The 23,384-nt window shown below is 32.7% G+C and overlaps 1 protein-coding gene across 11 annotated transcripts in view; it reads left to right on the top strand.

Annotated features, from left to right (window-relative positions):
* LOC115215814 (MAGUK p55 subfamily member 7) overlaps nt 1–23,384 on the top strand; it is a 930,620-nt gene that overhangs the window by 215,642 nt on the left and 691,594 nt on the right. For all 11 annotated transcript variants that reach the window (XM_036506006.1, XM_036506002.1, XM_036505998.1 and 8 more), the window contains one exon: nt 19,586–19,674. In XM_036506006.1, the coding sequence (XP_036361899.1) occupies nt 19,629–19,674 (46 nt within the window). In that variant the 5' untranslated portion in view covers nt 19,586–19,628. The remainder of the gene's footprint in view (nt 1–19,585; nt 19,675–23,384) is intronic.

Genomic DNA, 23,384 nt, shown 5'->3' with positions numbered 1-23,384 from the left:
GTTACACACCAGTAGTTTATTATTCATTAGGACTATATTTCATACACCATTCTTATATATTTAATAATTGATTGCTGAGACAAGAAGGTAGGTTTGAAAATGCCTTTATGTCTGTTACAAATAACAATTTATGCATCAGGTGAGAGAAGGAAATGATTTAATTGTTGTAGTAAAACAAATTGGTACGTAGTATTGGATAATAGAAACAAAGTGTAAGGAATTGAAGAATAAAATGTTTAGAAACTATTTGTGAGAAGGTAGAACCAGCAATGACATTGAGAAATAAGTCAAACTATTTTAACAAAATAGTATAGTCAAAACATAGTAAATATATCAAAAGCTAAAAACAGGTGGTGCCCCAACATGGCTGCAGTCTAATGACTGAAACAAGTAAAAAATAAAAGATATGAATATATATATATATATATATATATATATATATATACACTAGCTGGTGTACCTGGTAATTCCTGAGGGTAAAGATGTTCAATTGAAATGTCTTATTACTCTGATATAAGAAAGCAATTTCATTCTAATTGCCACATAAAGGGTATTTTCCATCATGAAAATGTACAAAAAACTGTCAGCTAGAGGAGGGAGAGATTGTATGTATATAAATATATGAATGAAGTGTTTGAAGAAAGTGCAATAATAACATTCACTCTCACTGATGGTCGCTCTCAGTAACTGCCTTTAGCTTATGGAGTTCTTGTTTTTATAACTATCGAAAAGCAGCCAGAAGGATAGACATATTGTTGAGAACAAATGATTTCATTGGAGGTCTGTTATCTCCATTCCAGCCCCTGGTGGCCTAGAAGAGGTTAGGAGGGTCAAGTGGCAAAGACGTTATTCTGCTTAGCAAAGGCATCTGGGAAATGTATAACTGCTGTCATTTTACTATGAGAAAAGCACTGTTGAAATGTTAAGTGCAATTTGGCAATTGAGGATCGAATCCATGCTATGCCTGCATGAAGCCACTACAAATATGTTGTGGAATTAAAAAATTATCTACTGTCATGGAAAAAGTGCAACTGTAAAAATGCAGAATTATCAGAGTAATGGGCATTCAAAAAAGTATGTATGTGTAGAAATGTATGAATGCAGTCTTTAATGTTTAAGATTCAAATTAAGGAAGTGCAATAATAATGATTAGCAGTTCAAAACTTGGTTGCTAAAATAAAATATTAGTAATATGTAGTAGATAGAAGGATCCATTGGAGAGGCCCTATTATCAGTATTTTTCAACAATCTAAGTATGTCATGAGGTTTCCAGATATGAGTTCTACTCACGTATCAAATAAAGTATAAAAGTGATATTGTCTGCAAAAATTAGAAATGGGACAGGCAAAAAAATCATTATTCAATGTAATCGAGCATAAACAATGAAATGGGTTATTTCCCTTGATTGTTAAAAAAAATATTGTGCAGGTGCCATGGGTTATTTCCCTTGGGTGCTAAAAAAATTAGTTATCTGAGGTAGATATAAAGGTCCCTTCCAGGGGCTGTATTGTCAATTTTTTTCAACAATCTAAGTATGTCACAAGGTTTCCAGACATGAGTTCTACTCACATGTCATCAAAATCAATAAAACGATGTAGGAGGAGGTAGCTAACAACGCCACAAACAAACATGCACCAATTTTCCACATATATAGTTGATGAGAATATTACTTCTTACACTGGAACATTTTAACAATCTATTGAAGTGGGAATGCACGCCAACAAACTGACATCAATATAGCATAGGTAAATATTTTAGTAGCTGCAGCAGGATGTGAACTTATAACAATGAATATAACTAAACAACAAAGTATACTTGAGTGCTCAAGAACAGAAAGGGATAGCATTGATTTAATTAAGGAGAGAATTTCAAAAGATTTCATGACATGTAAATAATCGCAAAAACAGTCTAGTTTTTATTCAAATCAAAAGAGGAAAAACAGGAAAAATATCATTGAAACAAAATAAATATTCTGGTGAAATATGATATGCAAACATCTTTCAGAAATATCACATCCAATATAACTTTTATTAGATTAGAAAAGATAGAATTGAGATTTAATGTTTTTTATCATAAATCATACACTACTCTCTATGCATTTTCCCCCTCTCATTACCAAAAGATTTTATGCAATGTATTTAGTTATATGATGGATGGACGTACTTAATTTCTCCAAATTTTATAAGTAGTTAAGATAATACAACTTAGACGTCAGGATTATCTAAACGTAATTGCTGAAATATTGATTTCAGATTTTAATTTTATTGGGAAATTATGAAGATATCCTTCTCTTTATTATCATATCATCATTATTTTAGCATCTGCTTTTTTTTTTCATAAGATGTATTGGAGCAGTATTCTAAGGCCAACTATACTTGTTTACAAATAATGTACTTTTATTTCACAATTTTACATAATTAAATTACTGCAATACCAAATATTTTCTTTGTGTGCCACACAATTCTGTTACAGTTGCCCATGTAATGAAGTCAGTGCAAAGGCACATGAAGTCAAATTCCTGCAAACTGTGATAAACTTTAATATAATGGGCTTGCAGGCTCCAGATACAGGCTTTATACATGCATGCATATATATATATATATATATAATATATATATATGAAGGTGCATGTCTTAGTGGTTAGGTTGTTGCACTAATGATTGTGAGATTGTAGGTTCATTTCCCAGGCCGGGCATTGAATTGTGTTCTTGTGCAAAGCACTTCATTTCATGTTCTGCGATTATTTCATCATGACATGTGGCACACAGTGCACCTGTACAGGTAATGTCAGTTTGATGGAGGGAGTGAGTTTATGTGTACAATGTAAACAAATCATCTGTGGTTGTTTTGCAAGAAATTGCTGAACCCTCATACATCATCTAATGATAGGACCGTCCATGATAAATATATATATATATATACATCATGTTGCTATTGTATTGTGTGATTTGAATTTACATTGCATTGTATATAACCACTGTTTGGCACTCTATGTGCATCATTATGTATCAATATTCTACCAAAACATGTCTAGTTGTATGGAAATATTGCCTTGCTTGGAAACAAGTGAGGATTGGTGAAAGGAACAACATTCAGCTATAGAAAATCCACTGCAATAAACACCATCTGAAACATGCAAGTATAGAAAAGTGGGCATTAAAATGTGAGATGACAAAGGACCAAGATGTCTGGCACCTTGCTGTACTCCAGAAGACCCATGCCCCACAACAGAAGTGTTAAGACCAGTCCTTCTGGTAATGTAAAGCACTCATGGCAGTGCCACATAAAAGTGCCCATGCGGTACCACATAAAAGCATTGCGCGGTGCCATACAAGAGCATCGATGCAGTGTCACATAAAGTGCCCTTGCGATGCCATATAAAAGTGCCCATGTAGCACCACATAAAGGCACCTGTGTGGTGCCATATAAAAACACCCAGCCCACTCAGTAAAGTGGTTGGCATTAGGAAGGGCATCCAGACTGGAGTTTGCTGAAGCTCCCCAGCTAGCTAGCTCTGGTCAAATTATCCAACCCATGAAAGCATGGACAATGGTGATATATGTATGTATGTATGTATGTATGTATGTATGCCTGTATGTATGCACACACACACATATAAATATATATATATATATATATAATATATATATATATAAGATTTACCTTCAATTTAGCATTCTGCCTTATTATAATTTTTCCTCTCCTATATATATATATATATATATATATATACCTGCAACACTAACAGCCTTTACTACCACCCTAACACATGTTCCCTTGATAATAACTGCTTCTTCACACTGTATATTACACCAAGCATCTCCTTCAGAATGAATATGTAAGAATAGGGGAAAGAGTTGTTTATCGGCAGTCATATGTATCATCTAATTATCATTGTCTAACAATTTTAACAATATTTTCCCCTATGTAAGGTGAACAAGGCTCTCTCAGTTCATATACTTCATTCTTAACTGAAGAGTATATTAGACATTGCAGTTCCTGATATTGAAATAGTTGGGACTCTCAGAATTGGAATGCTTTTCATGATATTCTTATTTATTCAAAGCTGATTTGAGGCTTAACAACAGTTAAGTTTATTTTGATCCAATAAGGTAAAGCTTTCCCCTGCTAAAATTAGCAACCAAATTTCTCTCAGAGCATACTTTGTCACTGTAAATTAGGAAAGCAAACATGGAGTAATGTAATCCTATATATATACAAAAAAAGTTGAAATTCTATATGTATTACATAAACTAGGAGAAAACAACTAGGAGTGTGCTGTTTCTCCTGCTATACATAATGTTCATTACATATATTTACATCATGTTTTTACAGATTTAATTTCATGTTTTTCCACTTTTATCTTTACAAGAGCTTTTGGTAACTTTGGATTTAATCCTTTGCCAGTGATTATGTTATTTGTATTGATGTACAGTTTCTTCCATTAATATTCTTGATTCCTTTGAAACTTTATAAACTTCTTACCTTGTCTTCAAATAAATATTTCAGTTTTTTTGTAACACCTTATTTTAAAGAAATGACTATATTATTATAGTTTATATTTATGGAGATTTTAAATTATATTAATCAGTGGTTCAGCATGAACTTAATTGTGGTAGGTAAAATAATTAAAAGTGATAACCTAATGAACCATACTGTAAATTGCTAAAAAGGTTAGGCACTGTACAGATGTATGATTGAAATATTAATCCCCAATCACTGTAAAAGTTTATTTTATCTTTCATTGAATAATGTCTATAGCATCTGCTCACTTTAAGTATTCAGTTATTAATAGAATAGTTACATTGACAATTATACTGTCGTCTTCTCTGAGTATTGTGCTACAAATGCCTGTTTTGAGTTAGCCATATTGTAGACGTTATTTTGGCATTTACAATTATCCAATCTACCTTGCTTGTTTTAATAATTCCTATGTGCTTTAGCTTCTCAAACATGAAAAATGTATCTTTGCTATCTTTAAAATTATATATATATATATAATCTATCACAATATCTGCCACCTGATGGTTGATCAGTCTGATAGAAATGATAACAAAATCTCCATCAAATTGCACCAATGAGGGATACATTGCATGATATAATCTCATATTTGGTGCCTGCAAGATACAATAGGGTAGTTAACGCTGTAACACCTTTGATAATAAGTCATTTCTTTCCTACAGATAAGCAACCAGTTATCAACATGAAGAATGTATTTAATTACCAACTTTTTGTATTTTTTCAACATTGTTAACTTTCAGAGATAACATCAAAGTATCTTAGAAGCATTCTAGACATGACTAACTCCTATCTATACACCAATTAGGAAATGCCTTGCAATATTTATTTCAACCATCTGCACTCTGAGTTCAAGTCTTGCAAAGGTCAAATTTGTCTTTTATCCTTTCAGGGTCGGTAAAATAAGTATAAGTCCTGTGTGGCGGATTGGCAGAATTGTTAATCAATCAAATGAGATGTCTTGTAGCATATGCTCTATTTCTTTCTATTCTGTATTTAGGTTAGTAGACCTGACCATTACTTAGTTTAATACCAAATCCTGGGTGACTTTTGTAAAATTCTTTCTATTGCAAGTATTTTGGCCACATCTTTCATTTGAGGGTAACTGTCACACTTCACCCTACCATCTTGGAGACCTTGAAAGATAAAGAGTCATGAGTAGTGCACTTCCTTTATGATTAGGCAGTAACAAAAGAAATTAATGATTATATCTACAAGGCCTGACATTGTATATCTATATATATATATATAGCACATATCTGTACTGTTTCATTCACATAATTTCAAAGTAATAGCCATTAGACTGAAATAATATTGAAATATACTTTTAAGATTCTTTTAATGTTATATTGGACTCACTTCAGCTTCTACACTATCTTGATATGTAAGATGTCATTCTGCTTCATGAACAGCATGTTTGAAATTCAAAGCCTTTATTCACATCTTTCTATACAAATGTCACAAGTAAATCTCAATGAATGTCTAAGCAGTATCTTCATCTTGAGAAGTTATGAGATAGCAAATGTAGTAGCCATAAATTTAGATAATAATACTAGTTAAAGAATTATATATTTTGTGCAATGTAACAACCAATCATATGTTGCAAAGACAAATCAATAAAGTATTTTTTATGGAATAGAATAGTTGAACGATTGCCACATATTCTGGTTATTATAAGTAATAGCACAGAGGATTCAAATCTGTAGTATTTGAGAGTGGTGGTCACTACTATTAGTCTCTATTTATATTTGTGGAAGCCAATGTTTTTTCTTTATCACTATATTTAAAGTTCAATGATGTTGCTTAGGCATCAACAAAAAGTTTTGATAACCTTTAGATTTAAAAACCCATTTACCATACAGAGTTTAGTCATATTATCTTAAGAAACAACACAGAAAAGATTTTTCTAATCCTTCAGAAATGACTACTTATTTGTAGATACAATAAAGTAACTAGCATCTTACTAATACATACTAGAGAGCTTTTATGAATTGTATTTCAAACTGACATTTGACTTACTCATTGAAATGTTCACCCTTCATATCAGGAAGTTCAATAACAATACTTTACATTCTGTCTATGGCACAGTTATCAGGTTTGATTTGCTGGAGACTAATTTTATTTCCCAAATTTCTTGTCTTCAGTTCTTTCATTTCTAACATAATCAGAACCTATAGTACTTATTCATTAATAGGTTTTAATGTAAAATAATAATAATAATGATATATAATAATAATAATATATAATGATAATAATATATAAGGACACAGGAAATGTGTCAAGGTCGACAGGAAGCGCCGATGCTTCCTAGGGCTAAACAGCGGTGGTGTAATTCCCTTACAGGACTGTCACATTAAGTTGACAGTATACAACCACAATAATAATAATAATTATAATAATTATAATAATAATAATAATAATAAGACGCCGTGACAATATATAGCTAGGGTTGTTCATTACATAAGAGATGTCATGACAATATAGCAAGGATTGTTCATTGGACACTTTGCTACAAGTATAGATTTGACAGAGCAAAAATGTTATACAAACATAAACCTGAAGGCATCATTGAAAATGTTAATGCAAAGATCCTATGGATTTTATGATTCAGTGCGACCAGGAGATAGAGAATAGGAGGCCAGACATAGTGTTAATTGAGAAAGAAAGCAAACGATGCTGGATCATAGATATAGTATGCCCAGCTGACAATAAGGCATGCTATAACGAAGAAAGAAATGTCAATAGATATGACAGGTTAGCATGGGAGATTAAGCAGTTGTGGTCAATGAAAAAAATGGTAGTAGTGCCAATAACTGTCAGAGCCCTGGGGTTAGTGAGTAAAAGTCTTGAGAAGTACATAGAACAAAAAGGGGCTGCAATAAGAGTAGAGCACTTGCAGAAAACAGCTTTGCTTGGAACCGTTCGAATACTCTAGATGGTGCTTGAAAAATAAGGGGCATTACTTTTGTTCACTGGTAGTGAACAACTGACACCGTAGTACATCTCCAGCATTAGAAGCTGTGCAAAAGCAATAAATAATAATAATAATAATAATAATAATAACAGTAATCAAAAAAGGAACTGAAAATTATTTAAGAATGATTCCTGGCTTACCATCCATGCAGGAAGTGCAAAAGATTGTCTTAACTGGTATGTCACATGTACTGAGAAGAGCATTGTCAATGTGAATTTCCTTTCCTTTTCACCCTTTATTTTCTTTGTTTACTTTTTTATTTTTTCCTTTTACTCTCAGCTTTTCTTCCCCTTTTTCTCTTTCCATGACTTTGTAAATAAACAATCTGGTATGTTTATTTTAATGTACCAATGTATACAGTGTGTTTCTCTGCCCTAGGTGTCAGGAAGACACTTGGCAAGAAATTGAAAGAAGATGATAATGAAAATAATAATGATATTATTATTATTATTGTTATTTCTTTTATAGGCATAAGGTCTGGAATTTTGAGGGAGGAAGCCAGTTGACTACATTGACCCAGTATTCTGCTGGTGCTTATTTCATCAACACCAAAAGGACAAATGACAAAGTTGACATTCGTAGGATTTGAACTCAGAATTTAAAGTCAGAAGAAATGCCACTAAGCATTTTGTCTAGCATGCTAACAATTCTGCCAGCTCATCATCTTAACAACAACATCAACAACAACGATAGTACTACTATTAATAATAACAATTCTTTCTAATGTATACACAAGGCCTGACATTTTGTGGGAGGAGACTAGTTGATTTCATCAACCCTAGTACTTGACTGGTATTTATTTTATTAACCCCAAAATGATGAAATGCAAAGTCAACTTGGCAGAGTATAAATAAGAATGTACAAATGGACATAGTGCTTTGCAGCATTAATTTTTGAAAACACAGAGAGAGACTGCTCTACTTCTTAAAGTGTGCTTCTTCTCCAAACTAATATTTTTCTAAACATGATATATATATATATATATATATATATATATATATATATATATATATTATATATATCCAAATTTTGCTATAGTTCACTGCTGGTATGTCTAAAAATTTTAGCCTGTGTTTTGGTTGAGCCTTTGATCAGTGCAGCAGATGGCTCCATTAGTTTTTCCTTTCTCAATTGAAAGGACTTCTCATTTTTTTCTTCTGAGATGTCCCGAAGTGCTTGTTGCAGTTTTTTTCCATGAGGATAAATTCACTCCAGTTCTATTTAAAGCATCAATATATAATTTTTCTCAGTTTAATTAGATCCTGCAGCAAAAAATTACTGCCTACGGTGTATAACAAATTATCTCATCTATTTTTTTTTTTTTCTTGGAACTATGTTTAGTCTAAATCTCTATTCCATTTGTGTTAAGACTGAAGCATGAGTCAGAAATCTTAAGATATGTTAGTATTAGTTGTTAATCAATTGGAAACTTCATATTCATATATGGTAATTGTTAGTTTATACATAACATTTTAATCAATTATTGAAAAGTATGTTAATGTTTGCTTCAAGAAAATTATAAATGAATTGCTTTCACTAAAACATGCAAAGGATTCAGATTCACAGTCAATAATGTTTTATGATATAGTTTTAAATTTTTAAATTGCCTTATTTTATTTAACTTCTTTTTCTTTTTATCTCTGAATTATACATATGTATAACATAATTTGACTAAAGGATACATCATCATCATCATCATCATCATCATCATCATTTAGCGTCCGTTCTCCATGCTAGCATGGGTTGGACTATTTATAAATAACTTATTATAATAAAATTACCCTAATTTTCACTTAAATTTTGCTGAAATAATAGCTATTTAAGTATTGCTGTTCTAAATCTTCATCAATATTATTTTTCTCAGTAAAGCTCAGCTCAATTACTGTTAAATGAATGTACAAGTAATTAATCTAATGATGAGAACCATGCTAACTGTTATTTTAAAATTTATAAATAAGCTCTCTTATGAGACATTTTGTCAATTTGATCAAAGATTGATATTCTGTGGTAACTATTTGTGATTCGGAAACAGTAGTAAGTAAATATCTAGATCTATCTGTAATCATTTTTAATATAGAAAATATAGAAATATGGGCATTGAATTTACTTGTTAGCAGATGTCTCCATTACATATAAATATTATTCAAGGGGCTCTTTCAAACTTAATACAAAATTATCATAGATAACTAACACTTATGTTTGTTGTATAAAACATTTTGAACCTATACACAGGTTTTCATCTGAAGTTTTATGAATTCTGCATAAGAGAACTTTGTGTGCTATGAAAAGAGGGAAATCTGGTGTTTGAGGCAGGATTTCCCTCTGTTTTTCTTAGAAGGATTTGGCCTTGACAACTAAACTCACCTCTCATCTTGGTTCACAAACATAATCATATCATGTGTACTTTAGTTACTGTTTTGCGGATGCAAGTCATCATTTATTTACTTGAACTCTGTTTTTCTTCCCCTTTATTACACAACTCTAGGACAAAATATTTTAGTGGTTATCAACATATATGGACATAATACTTTAATGTATGTATGTGTGGTGTCTATATGAATGTATGTAATGTTTGTATTTTGTGAAAGAGCAATTTTTGAAGTGTTTTATTTACATGTCACTTGAAATACATTTAAGATCATTATTTTGTACTTTATAAATATGTAAATATGTGATAAATTAAATATATGTATGTATGTATGTATGTGTATGTATATATATATATATATATATATATATATATATATATATATATGTATATATATATATCATTGATCTATCTATAAACTAAATGTTGCTGACTAGAAATGGTTCAGTTGATAAACCATTAACCTCTTCTTCAGTTTAGAAATGCTTCAAACTTTCTGTATGACTTTATATTTGACATTGTCTACATCTTTATGCTTCACAAGATTTTCAATCTCAGTTATCTATTTCCATTAGATTGCCTTCTAAATGATCACTGAATTTATAGACTCTCTCTCTATACTAGATAATACTCACTTCTCGAAATTTCAGCCTACAGTGTAAACACGTTTAAAGTAGCATCAACATAATATTTATCATTATACTTTACTTCTGCTTTTTCATCAACTTGGCCTTTATTTGCCTTTTTTTCTTTTATTTTTATATTAAGTTCACCTGGAAGGACAATGCTATCACAGTTAGGCCACATATCACAGCAGAAGCTATTCGCTCAGTAGTCTTTTCGATTATAGAGGACATATCATGTTACGTAGTAAATGTTTACATTTATAGCTGTTGAAATGATAGTAGTGAATGCTTATATCAATAATGCCTCATAACACTAGAAATGCTGGAAACAATGCTACAGTAGAATGCAAAAGCAAAAAATGTTCAGTCATGTATTTCTTGATTTCTTTGATGTTATGAAATTTCCTTAATTCTTTGTTGAAATAATACAGGAAACTAAATTGAATTCCAGTAACATTATTAGTTTGCTTTGATTAGTAACTATCGAGTGCAATTATAAGCCATGTCTGCAAATTTTAATATATTTCTTAGCAACTGGTTTGTGGTCAGCTATATTTATTACAGTCCATTTTTATTATCTCTTAAAATTTCATTATTATTTATTTTCTGAGTAAATTAAGTTGTCTTTTCCAAGAACCCCAAACAATTGTTGTGGTCAGGTTTAGACTCATGGCCAGCAGTTTTATCAATTTAGCAGCTTAATTAATTGACTTGTGTTCATGTAATGTTTGAATATTTCTAAATGAATGGCAGTAGGGTATTGATGAAGGGCTATTGTATAAAGCTAGTCTGTAGGTAAATATCCTATTCTAAAACTTGTCTACTAGCTTCTGGTTTGAATCTCTCAGGCACACACAAATTTCCAAAATGTGAATGTAAATTGACCTTAATGTATCAACTATTGCATGTAAATAATACCAAGAGGAAAACAATAATTAAAATGTGTTCAGATCAATAAATTGACTACCTTTTAAGTAGCATGGGTATAACATAAATTCTGATGCTATTTCTCTCATTAATACATATTTCCTTGAGTAAATAATAAACAGCTTATATTTCTTGATTGGCTTTTCCTGTGAAACTTTAAATAACCAGTATTAATTTGTATATATACTATTTTACTCACATAATACTGAGCATCAAGTAGGAACAGTAAGTACTAAGAGCATGTGGGACTTAAACTCTCTCAAATGCCCAGGAGGCTATCTTGAGGAAGTAGATAGTTACTGCTATTTAGGTGACCAAATTAGTAATGGTGGTGGATGCTCCGAAAGTATTGTTTCTAGAATAAGAATAGGATGGAGGAAGTTCAGAGAACTACTACCTCTGTTGGCAGCAAAGAGACTTTCTCAGAGTGAAAGGTAGATTGTATGATGTTTGTGAGAATGGCTATGTTACGTGGTAGTGAGACCTGGCCTCTGACTACAGAGGACATGCGTAGGCTGGAGAGGAATGAAGGTAGTATGCTTCATTGGATTTTTAACATCAGTGTGCGTGACCAACAATGCACAACTGTGTTCAGAGAAAGGTTACACATAAGAGTTATTAAATGTGGTACACAGGAAAGGAGAATGTGTTGATTTGAACATGTGATGCTTATGAATGAAGACAGTTGTACACAGAAGTCCCTGTCACTGAAAGTGGATGGTAACTGGAAGAGGGAAACCCAGGAAGACATGGGATGAAGTGGTGAGAACCAATTTTAGGATGTTGGGCCTCACAGAGGAAATGACAGTGGACTGAGACGTTTGGCAATATGAGGTTCTAGAGAAGACCCATCTGCAAAACTGAGTGCTAGAAAAGTTGTGTCCCACCCACATTTAACAACACACTTTTCACCCACTCTACCCTAAGAAACTAAACTACAACTGCATCTTCTCTTCCTCACATTTCCACTTCATAAATTATGATTGTTTTCCAATCCTCTTTCTTGCCCTCACTACCCTGCTCACTGTATTGCTGCTCCCCAACGCCCAACCCATACCCTATTTTTCTACCCAGATCCTTGTTACTTGTGAGTATACCCATATCACTACACCATCTCTCTTCTGCTCTCTCTTATACTTTTGCTATTTCCTACTCTCTTTCTCCTGGTCACACTCTTTCTCTCTCTCTCTCTCTCCTTTTGTTTTCCCTTTGACTAGGTAACCAAGTATATCTTTTACACACTTGTTTTTGGCCTCTTTCTTGTACCTGTTTATCCCTCTCTCTCTCTCTCTCTTCTCTCCCCTCTTTCTTCTCTCCCTCTCTCTCTTCTCTCTCTCTTTTCTCTCCCTCTCTCTCACTCCTCTCTCTCTCACTGGGTAACCATGTACCTCCTCTATAGCAAGACACCTATTTCTGCCTCTCTATTTCTCTCTAATAGCCCCCCTGTTGTGGCCAGATACCTGCTTCTGTCTCTCTGTCTCTTTATCACACTCTAACCTTTCATCATCTGACACAAGCTCCACTCATCAAATGCCCTGCCCCTCTCATAATTCCTTGTCTTCTGAAGACTTGGTTGCCCTACCAGTGTTGGTGCCATGTTAAAAAACATCCAGTCCATATTGTAACGTGGTTGGCATTTGGAAGGGCATCCAGCCATTGTGCTAGTGCCACAAAAAAAAAAGCACTGAGTGGACTCTGAGGAGCTGTTGGTGTTAGAAAGGGCATCCAGCTATAAAAACCCTACCAAAACAGACACTGTAGCCTAGGATAATTTTCCTACCTGGCCAGCTCCTATCAACCCATGATGCATGGAAGATGGACGTTAAATCATGATGATGATGATGAGTGGCATGAGTTGAATCATTTGGCAGAATTCGATGCATTGGAAGACAATGTCATGCACCTGTGTTTCAGTTTTAGGCATGATTTCTACAGCTGAATAACCTTTCTAATACTAGCCATTTTACAGAGTGTATTGCATAGATTTTTGTAGCATCACTACTACTGGAAAGGTTGCCTTGCAACTTGCAAGTCTAAAAAGCTTAAAGATCCCTCACAACTGAATTGAGAATCAGAGAATAACTTTGGACAACGGAAAAAGAGAGAGTAACGGATGATGACGGAGACGGATTTAGTTCTCTGATTGAGTGATTGTGGAGAAAGTGGGAGGGAATGTGTGCACAGGGAATGTGTGCACAGGTCAGGATTGTGAAAGGTAGGAGAGTCCAGTTCGCTGGACATTGTTGTAGAGCTGAAAAAGAAGTAATTTCTACTCTTCTCCTCTGGAAGCCATCTACTCGCAATACCAGAGGGCGCACACTCTCCTACCCTGATGTAATCTCCAGGGATACAGGCATCCAGCAACAGGACCTCCGTAATGCTATGATGGACCGTGAAGTCTGGCGTAACATAGTAAATTCCATTGTCTCGACCACGGTCGAACAATGATGATGATGATCAAGATTTGTCGTGTAAGAAACGGACAGAATAGTAATGGTGATCGGATGATGTATATGTGTGTGTGTGTATGTGTGTGTGTGTGTGTGTTCTATTTCTCTTTTTAATTCAGAATAAATTTTGACTGGACACCTATTTGGTAGCAAGATTGTGAAGGAAAGCATCTTGTTTTATTCATCATCCTTTAGATCTTCAGAAGGTCTTGCAGATTTTCATAGTCCCAGATACCATGATCATTTATACTCTATGGATTAAGGATTTGTCTTCTCTCCCCATGCACCCAAGCTCAGCTATACTTTGTTCCAGACAGTTTGGTGTGCATTTTGTTGCTCCGGTAGCAGTAAGTATGAAGTTAAAAGTGTTATGTTAACATCCACTAGGCAGCTAATTTCCACAACTGTGCACAGTTTCTCTTCTCTATCCCAAATCATTATATCAGGCCTGTTGTGCTTACATTTTATTGAGGTCTTCACTGGGACATTCCACCAGTACTCCTTTTTATTATGAGTGGATATAGCTTCTACCATACTGTGAGTTCTTATTTCTTTGTTCTCAGGAGTTATCTTTCTGATGGATTTCATTATAGAGTGTCCTAGATACAAAATCATGTTTCATCAGTAGATAAGAGGCATTGGTAGATAATAATGCGATGACATTTTTGGAGAACTGCTTCTGATGTGGGTGATGTCTTCTGTTTTAACACTACAGAGCTTGCATTGGTTGTCACATTTTACTGCTTTTCCTGCATCTCTGTCCCTTTTGTACATCAGGTACTTGGTTGATAATTGCTGTTCATGGATTGAAAACACATACTCTTCAAAGTGGGATGTTGTAATCTGGCTATTCATCCATGATAAACTGCTTTAATGATTGATGTTACTGTCATCTTGGAGCTTTTTAATAACATATCCATGCATAGCCTTCTGCTCATATATGCTCATCCTTTCATCTGATGATATGTTCTGGTAGAGTCGTGCAACTTCTTTGGGCATGTATTTAAGGTTGTCAGATAAGGAATGTTGCTCAAGGAGCTGCCTTCTAAGTCTTATAATGTTATCAGCCTCATGTATGCAAACTTGGTCAAGAGATGCACTTTGACACTTGGTGGTTAAAAGACACTTGGTGCCTTATTTCCATTTTAGGTAGAGGCAGTTTACATCACTGTTTATGTAGAAATTACATGTGCTTGTTAGTATTATTTCGGTTTTCACATCAAAGGCTCAGATCTCATCAAGCATCCAATCAAGCGGCTCAGATGTTGGTATGGGTACTGGCACTGCAACACATTGTGGGCCCCTGTTTTATTGAATGTACTGAGTTCTGAGTTCCGTATTTTCTTTATTTGGCTGTAATATTCTTTAGTGACATGTGTTTTGTTACAGGTGTCATTGTAAGATAGGTTTTCATACACCTCTTGATACCTATAACATTCCTCATCAGATATTGGGGAAATAGTCAAGTCATTGATGGAGATGTTGCTAGTCTGGTTTACAGTTTTACTCCTTTTCACAACCATATAACACATTTATCCTGACCAAACTCCAACACAGTGTGTATGCATGTATGTATGTATATATGTATGTATGTATGTATGGATGGATGGATGCATACATGCATACATCTATCCATGCATGTATAGTTGTATGTATGTCATTGTTCAGTTTTATTTCATGATTTCTTGCTAAGAGAGAAAGAGTCACTATCTAACCTAGATCCAAGGTTCCTTCATTGGAATTTCAACATCAACAACAGGGTATTTTATATGTATGTATGTGTGTGTGTATCTGTGTGTGTGTATGTACGTATGTATGTATGTATGTATGTATGTATGTATGTATGTATGTATGTATGTATGTATGTATGTATGTATGTATGTATGTGTATCAACCATATCATTTTGATTTCAATTCCACAGCTGACCAAAGTCTTGTGAGTAGATTTGGTAAACAGAAACTGAAAGAATACTGTCATATAGATGCAGGTATGTGCATACACACATATGTATGTGTGTTTGCATAAGTTCATATTTCCCTTGTGTTCAACACTTAGTAAACAATGGCCTCCTGACAGTGTCATTTGCTTCGAGTGCACCATGAAACCAAGTCTGTGTTTCTTGACATTTTGCATGATATCTGTAAACAAAAAGTTCTTTCAACCAGTGTTGTTTGTTCTCTTCATAAAACATATCCAGGCTGTTTGTTGATTGATAAATTTATTATTTTTAGATTATTACTCCACTTCCTATTGTTAGCATATTACTCCACTTGGAAATAAGAGGTATTAGTGATAGGAAGGGTTGCTGGTCATAAAACACTACTCCAATGTACTTTGGTCTGCCCAATGCAAAAATGGAAAATTAGGCATTAAAATAATGATATATAATAATGTATAATTTATATATAATAATATGTATATATTATTATATATGAATATGTATCTATATAACATACCTGCTCAACAAAACATATTAGACAACTAGGTTTCACTTTTATAGTAAATGATTAAACAACAAAACAGTATCCGTGTTTGACTTCTGATTCACATCATTGCATTTAACAATTCTGGGGCCAAGAGTTGTCTCCTGTTAATGTAATATTTCCTTATTGACTCAGTAATGTAATTTATAATTATTTACTATATCAATGTAACTTCAGATAGTAGATATAGGCCGACTAACATTAGACATTGGTTATAATTAATATAGTGAAAATATATCTGTTGACATATAATCTTTGTTTGCATTGACGGCAGATACTTGATTAAACATTAATAGTTTATATTGCACATTAATGGAAATATATTCACTGTTATTTCTTTTGTTTTATATCTATATTCTATTGGTTCATTTTTATTGAATGAGAGATCAATGTTAGCAGATATCAGCAGCAGCATATACATCATCATCATTGTTGTAGTAGCTGCCATCATTGTTATCATCATCATCATTATTGTTAGTTTAACTATTGTTGGTTTAGCATTATCATCATTCTCTTCTTCAATCAACTAAAATGAGTTGATAACTTAACAGTAGGCCAATATCAATATGTTGTTTATGAATTATTCAGTTTATTTTTCAAATCTGGCAAAGTTTGAATCAGCATTTTTTCACTATATTATTTATTAAATATATATATTTATTAAAACTATATGTTTATTGAAAACGAACACTAGAGTATAGAGTTTGTGAGACAATTAGTTATACTTATTAATAATACTGGATTAACTTATAAAGGTATAAGCTGATATGAATGAAAAGCAGCTGTTATTGATATATGTTGATGAGATATGTAGGTAATATGTGAATTTACTCGAAATATCATTATTCTTAATAAGCATACAGAGTAATTGGATCTCTATGCTTTCACTCGTGACTGTTCCTAGATTTCAATCAACTTTACTCCATATTCGTTGAATTATCATGTGAGCGAGCATCTCAAAGACACGTGTTTCTTTAACATAATTCTCAGGCAGAAAAGAATCAGCATGACATTCTGTATGACAAGTCAAGCTCCTTGAATTATGGCTATATTTCATTTTATGAGCTTCCTCCACATAAACTGTGTCAACCCATTTTCAGTCATGTGTTTGGCTCTACCTGAAACCATAGTTAAAGATATTTGCCCATGATGCCACTCTGGGATTGAACTCAAGATATTAGAATTGCAAAGCAAACTTCTTGATCACTTGGCCATGCTTGCATCCATATTATTTAAAATTATTCTTAATATATCTTTCAGCACTGCCTTTTATTGAAAATTTTCTTGAACTATAACCTATTATTGGCTTATCATAATGTGTTCTTATTGAAAATATAGATTAATTAAACTCTATTTGAATTGCAAATTTGAGATGATTATGCGTTTTTCTTTCTCTTTCTAACTTTAAGCTGAAAATATCTGATGTTTCTTGAGAGAATTACTGGACATAATATGGCTTTAAAATCACCCCACATTTTATTATTTCTTATAGCATTTTATATAATTACTACAACCCCACATTGCTCTTTTGTCTCTGCTTTTTCTACCACTATTATATTAGTCTCTGCTCCCCAGCAGACTGGCATTGTGCCACCTCCACTCAGTCACCCTCAACTGTCATCACCCATATTGTGCCAATATCTCTTCATTTCACATGAAATGCTATACCCAGTTCTTCCTCCCCAGAATGTTGACACTCTGGAATTCTGTTCTGAACATGTTTTTCTTGAGGCCAGCAACTTGCAATCATGTAAAAGGAGTCTTACCCATATTGACCTTACCTGTCTCAGAGGATCTGCAAATGGTATTACCACAGAACCTTTTTTCAAATCAATCCAATTTAAAAGAAGAAAACTTTGAACTACTGTAATTTTGTAATTTTGGTCAATAAATTAAAGTGTGAATAAAATGTATAAGATTATAAATATTTAACAGTTTCATTTTATGTTGTGCATAATGAATGGAAAATCCTCTAGATTATAAATGGCAAACCAGTGTTGGATTAGTTGTTGCATATTCCTGGCTGATCATGTTTCAGTTATTGTTTGTGTATCCTCAGATCAGCTCTGACTGAGCAGAACTACTGGTAATTGGTTGAATGTCTAGTTACAACCAACACATTCAGTACTTTGGATATTCCAGTCTTCTGTCTGGTTCAGAACCACACAGTACACTAAAGTATTCACAGCTTTATCACATGATAAATTATGCAGCAGTGTGGGTATGTTACATTTATTATGCCTCTAATTTTCCACTCTGCTCTTCCATGACAGCAAGTGCTGTGAGTGACTACAAGGCAGTCAAAGTGGACTTACTCTGAGTGCAGTTGTTGTTGCTCATCAATACATATACTTTTCATGCACAATATTTAGAAACGGAGTGGTTTGTGACTTTTGCAGTCATTTTAGTGTATGTATTCTTCCTATATACTGTATATACTTCCTATATACTGTATAAATTCTTCTTATATACTGTATATACTGTATGGTATTCTTAGTAGGAGCCAAAAAATTAAAATGTTTTTTAATGCAACAAAATGTTTGGAAGATTTGTTCCAATATAGATAAAGTTTTCAAAAGTATTTGGTAGACATCATTTTCTTACATTATATTTTCAAGAAAAGGAGTAGCCATATTGTTACTTGACCTGCTAAACATAGCAGTTAGATCTCTCTTAAATCAATAAATATATTGCAGTATTTGATTCTGAACACAACAGCAAAGTAAAGTAGTAGGAGTCTAACATTTTGAGTGCAAGTTTGAAAGATGAAAGAAATTTTCATTAATCAACAAACTGGCCAACGTCCAGGTATAAATGTTGGGAGCTGTGAAATGGTAAAAGTGTGATTGTCAGCAACAGAGTTATAGCTAATGACACCAAGACAATATATAATTATTTACGTACTGTAAACTTCATGGTACATTATACTTAGTATTATTTAGGAATGTTGCATACAGTACACTGTTTACTACATTCTTCAGAAGTAATGATTTTTGTCTTTTTACATAGTTTAAACCCTGTTGGCATCAATGCTGCTTCAATCTTATTGAGATTGATACAATAACTATCATTTACACACTGGAGTCAAGTCAAAGAACTATGTAAATTACTCCTACAAATTTATGGCATTGTATTGAAATAATGTTATTTTATAGTTAAAATGAAATTTTTTGTTTACATTAAACTACTTGTTATCATTAAAAATAAAATTTTTCTTCATTTTGTATTTTATTTATAGGAGCTCATGACATGTGTTAAAATAAGGCGGTCTGGCTTTAACGATGCCAGTAACACTTCCATTGAAGCCTTGGGGATTCTTTCATCCTGGTAAGTAAAGCAACCCTTTCAAGTTTACAACATTATTTTTTATTAACTCAACAGATGAAAGCAAACTTATGTATAAATACATTTTACAAATTTTATATTTTTTTTAATACAACAAAACATTTAGAAGATTATTACAAAATAGTTATAGATTTCAAAATATTCAATAAATTCCACTTTCTATAATACTGTTTCAGGAAATTTATGTTGTTATATAGTTAGAGACTTTCGGCAATTTAGAAATGACAAAAAAGTAATCATCTTAGCTTCTGGATATTCTTTTATCACAAAATTATATAATGCATATGTGCAATGCACACATTGTATGTAGATGTTTGTGAGGAAATATCTTTAGGCACTGAGGGGAATAAGTTCACTTAGTTATGCAATCAGCCAAGATATGAATTGAATTATGGTATTGAAATAATTGCTGCAGGACACATTTTACTAGCAGAAACATGTTCCTGGGCTACAATTCATAATTGTAATATCTACAGTTATATCTAATTCTAGCCAGCCATCTTTCTCTCAGTCTGCCTGTTTGTGAATTTCATATGAAAAACTCAGCTACTTGTGTGCACACATAAATATATATATATATATATGTATACACATATTTGATTTCGAAGCATGAGATATCTAAGATTTTACTATCACTATGCAACATCTTGCAAGTACTTCTTGTGATTTTTTCCATGTGTGCATGTATGTGTTGTGTGCTAATTTTACATACACACACACACACACACACACACACACACACACACACACACACAACTATTATTCTTAATACTTATTCTCTGAAGAATATAGATACATACTTGGACAGTATGTGAAACCAAGGTATGATTTAATGATCTACTCATGCATACACACATGCATACAGTCTCTTGTATTTTTAGCCCAAGTACTCGAATATGTATAATATATTTTTAGTCCTAGATTACTCATAGGAAATACTATATCTCCTGACAAATTTAACATTCTATCTATTTAGTATATAATCTTAGAAAATCAATTTGTTCTGAATTTCTTCTCTGGAACTCTGAAATAGAATTGGCATGGTCAATATGAAAAGGGGATTTATATAACCGAATATCTTATTCTACAACAAAAGTGATTATAAACTTCTAAAAATCAAGATGTTCACAAAAAGAACTGTATGAGTATTCAAAAGTCTCTAAAATTAAATCTTATATTTGCCAAATTTATTGTAATCCATGATAAACTTAGCAGGGTTGAAAGGCAACATGATGACAGCACAAATGTTTGTAACTACAATAAAGTGAAACTTGAATACAGCACTTCCCTAAGAATAAAAAATTGGAACCATTTATAGACATAGCTAAACTGAACAAAATTCATATTGTATTTGTTAGTATGACAAATATCATTGAGAATTAAAATAGGGATAAAAAGTATTTAGTAGCAAATGTTGGGTATTTGTTGCTTAATGCTAGATGCAGATTTTACAGAAATTCATTGATTCTTATAAAGGCACATGACTAGAAATTTAGGGAGAAGAGGTTAGTTGATTATATTGACCCCAGTATATGACTGTTCTTTTATTTTATTAACACTGGAAAGATAAAAGGCAAAGTTAACCTCAGTGAAATTTGAACATAGATGTTAAGGTGCTGTAAGAAATGTCACACTTTGTTTGCTCTAATGACTCTTAACAGTATTCAAATTCATAAATAATAACATTTTATTGTTATGAAAATTAAAATGAATTTCCTTTCTCTTAAAGATCAGTTTGTTTTCATCAATAATAAATGTAATGGGAAGTCTTTATATCCATCTGAATGTGAATATCTTGTTAGAATGCCAAATAGTGCATTATTAGCCTTAAAGAGATCCTCTCACGTTAGTAGACATAAATTGTAGTAGATGAGGTTTGTCTGTTATGGGTGCCATAACTTTAAAATCACATGAAATGAGAGTTCCGGTGCTGGAATTCTGAAATCACATGATATGGAAATGCCAGTACCCATAACAGATTATTCTTGTCTTCTACAATTTGTGCCTATGCTTTTATACACCATGCACCTGTGTGAGAGGGTATCTCACAGCTAGTAACACAGAATTTGACATTCTAAGAAGACATCTGCATTAAATTGGATATAAATATTGGCTTTTGGTACTAATCTTGATTCTGTCACTAATGAATGCAACAGTAATTACAATTTATAAGTTAGTAATTCTCTCCTTCTGTACACAGTGAGATGAAATTGCTGATTACTTTAGAACAAGTCGTTCAATAATATTCTCAAATCATTATAAAATAAAGCATATTCATGCTTGATCAGTTCTGCCATTCAAAACTGTCCAACTATTTCGGCACCAGTAACATAGGCTATGTGTTATATCTTCCTAAACAAAAGTATGAATAAATATATCAACAATCTAATAGGAGATTTCAACTCTCATGTACCATATCTCTTAAGTCTCTAGTGATTTCTAAAGGTTTGAATAGATTTTATATCAAGTTTTAAGTAGACGAAAGAAGAATCTCCTTCAGATACATATTGAACTAGCTGCAATGAATTTGAACTCAAGAACTGGGCAGATAGTCTAGTATCACATCCACTTCTCTATGTATCTTCTAACATTCTAGACATTCTATGACCAGTATTTTTGTTAGTTCTTATAGGAGAAAACAAAACAATCTTGTCATGGATTATAATAAACTTAGCAAATATAATGCCTTAAGAGTTGGGAATATCTAATATACGTCATTGAAACATTTATGATTTATGGTATACTGTCATAAAATAAAATTATATATATAAGTGCATACAAAATATTCCAGGATTTGCAGTTATTCTAAAATTACAGCAGATTGCTCCTAGGAAAAGAGCCCGTATAACGAAGATTTGTTGTTCGTTTTGAGTGTCTATTAGGCATTTTATTTGTTGAAAGTTTTTTTTTTTGTTTGTTTAGAACTATTACACTCCTTCCATTTGATAAATAGATTGTTCTTATATTCTAAACTAATTTCTGTTATCTAGATCCTTCTGTTCAGCATCATTCCTCTCTAGTTATTAATAGACAGCAAGCAAGGAAATTGGCTTTCTATGGATTCATCATCATCATCGTTTAACATCTGCTTTCCATGGTGGCATGGATTGGACAGTTTGACTGAGGACTGGCAAGTCAGGAGGCTGCACCAGGCTGCAATCTGATCTGGCAAAGTTTCTACAGCTGGATGCCCTTCCTAACACCTACCACTTCAAGAGTGTAGTGGGTGCTTTTTACATGCCACCGGCATGAGGGTCAGTCAGGGAGTACTTGCAAAAATGGTTATTATAAAAAGTATTCTGGTATTCTGTTAATAAATAAATATTGTACAAGAAATAGAAAACAAAAATATGTAAAAGTATAGTTACAAACATTGCAATGAATATTTAGTTTTAAAACTGATCCGGAAAAGTTCTAAAATCACAGTGGTAAATAATTCAAATCAATATTTTGTTTAATGAAAAGAAAACAACAACTTTAGTTTCAAGTTGATGTTTTATACATAGTATATAAGGGGCTACTTAGTTGAATGTATTTTATACAACTATTATATCCATCTGTTGTTGAAAGAAATTGGTTTGCTTTATGTGTAAATATATTCCATTTGCAATAATTTCGTTTTTCAAATATCATGTGACTAACTTGACGCATAGCATGTTAAAGTAATACTGGATTATGCACTGAAGATCAAA

The sequence above is a fragment of the Octopus sinensis genome, linkage group LG9 (assembly GCF_006345805.1).
Source record: "Octopus sinensis linkage group LG9, ASM634580v1, whole genome shotgun sequence".
Taxonomy (NCBI): Eukaryota; Metazoa; Mollusca; class Cephalopoda; order Octopoda; family Octopodidae; genus Octopus; species Octopus sinensis.
The sequence above is the reverse complement of the archived record's forward strand: the minus strand, read 5'-3'. Positions and strand labels throughout refer to the sequence as shown.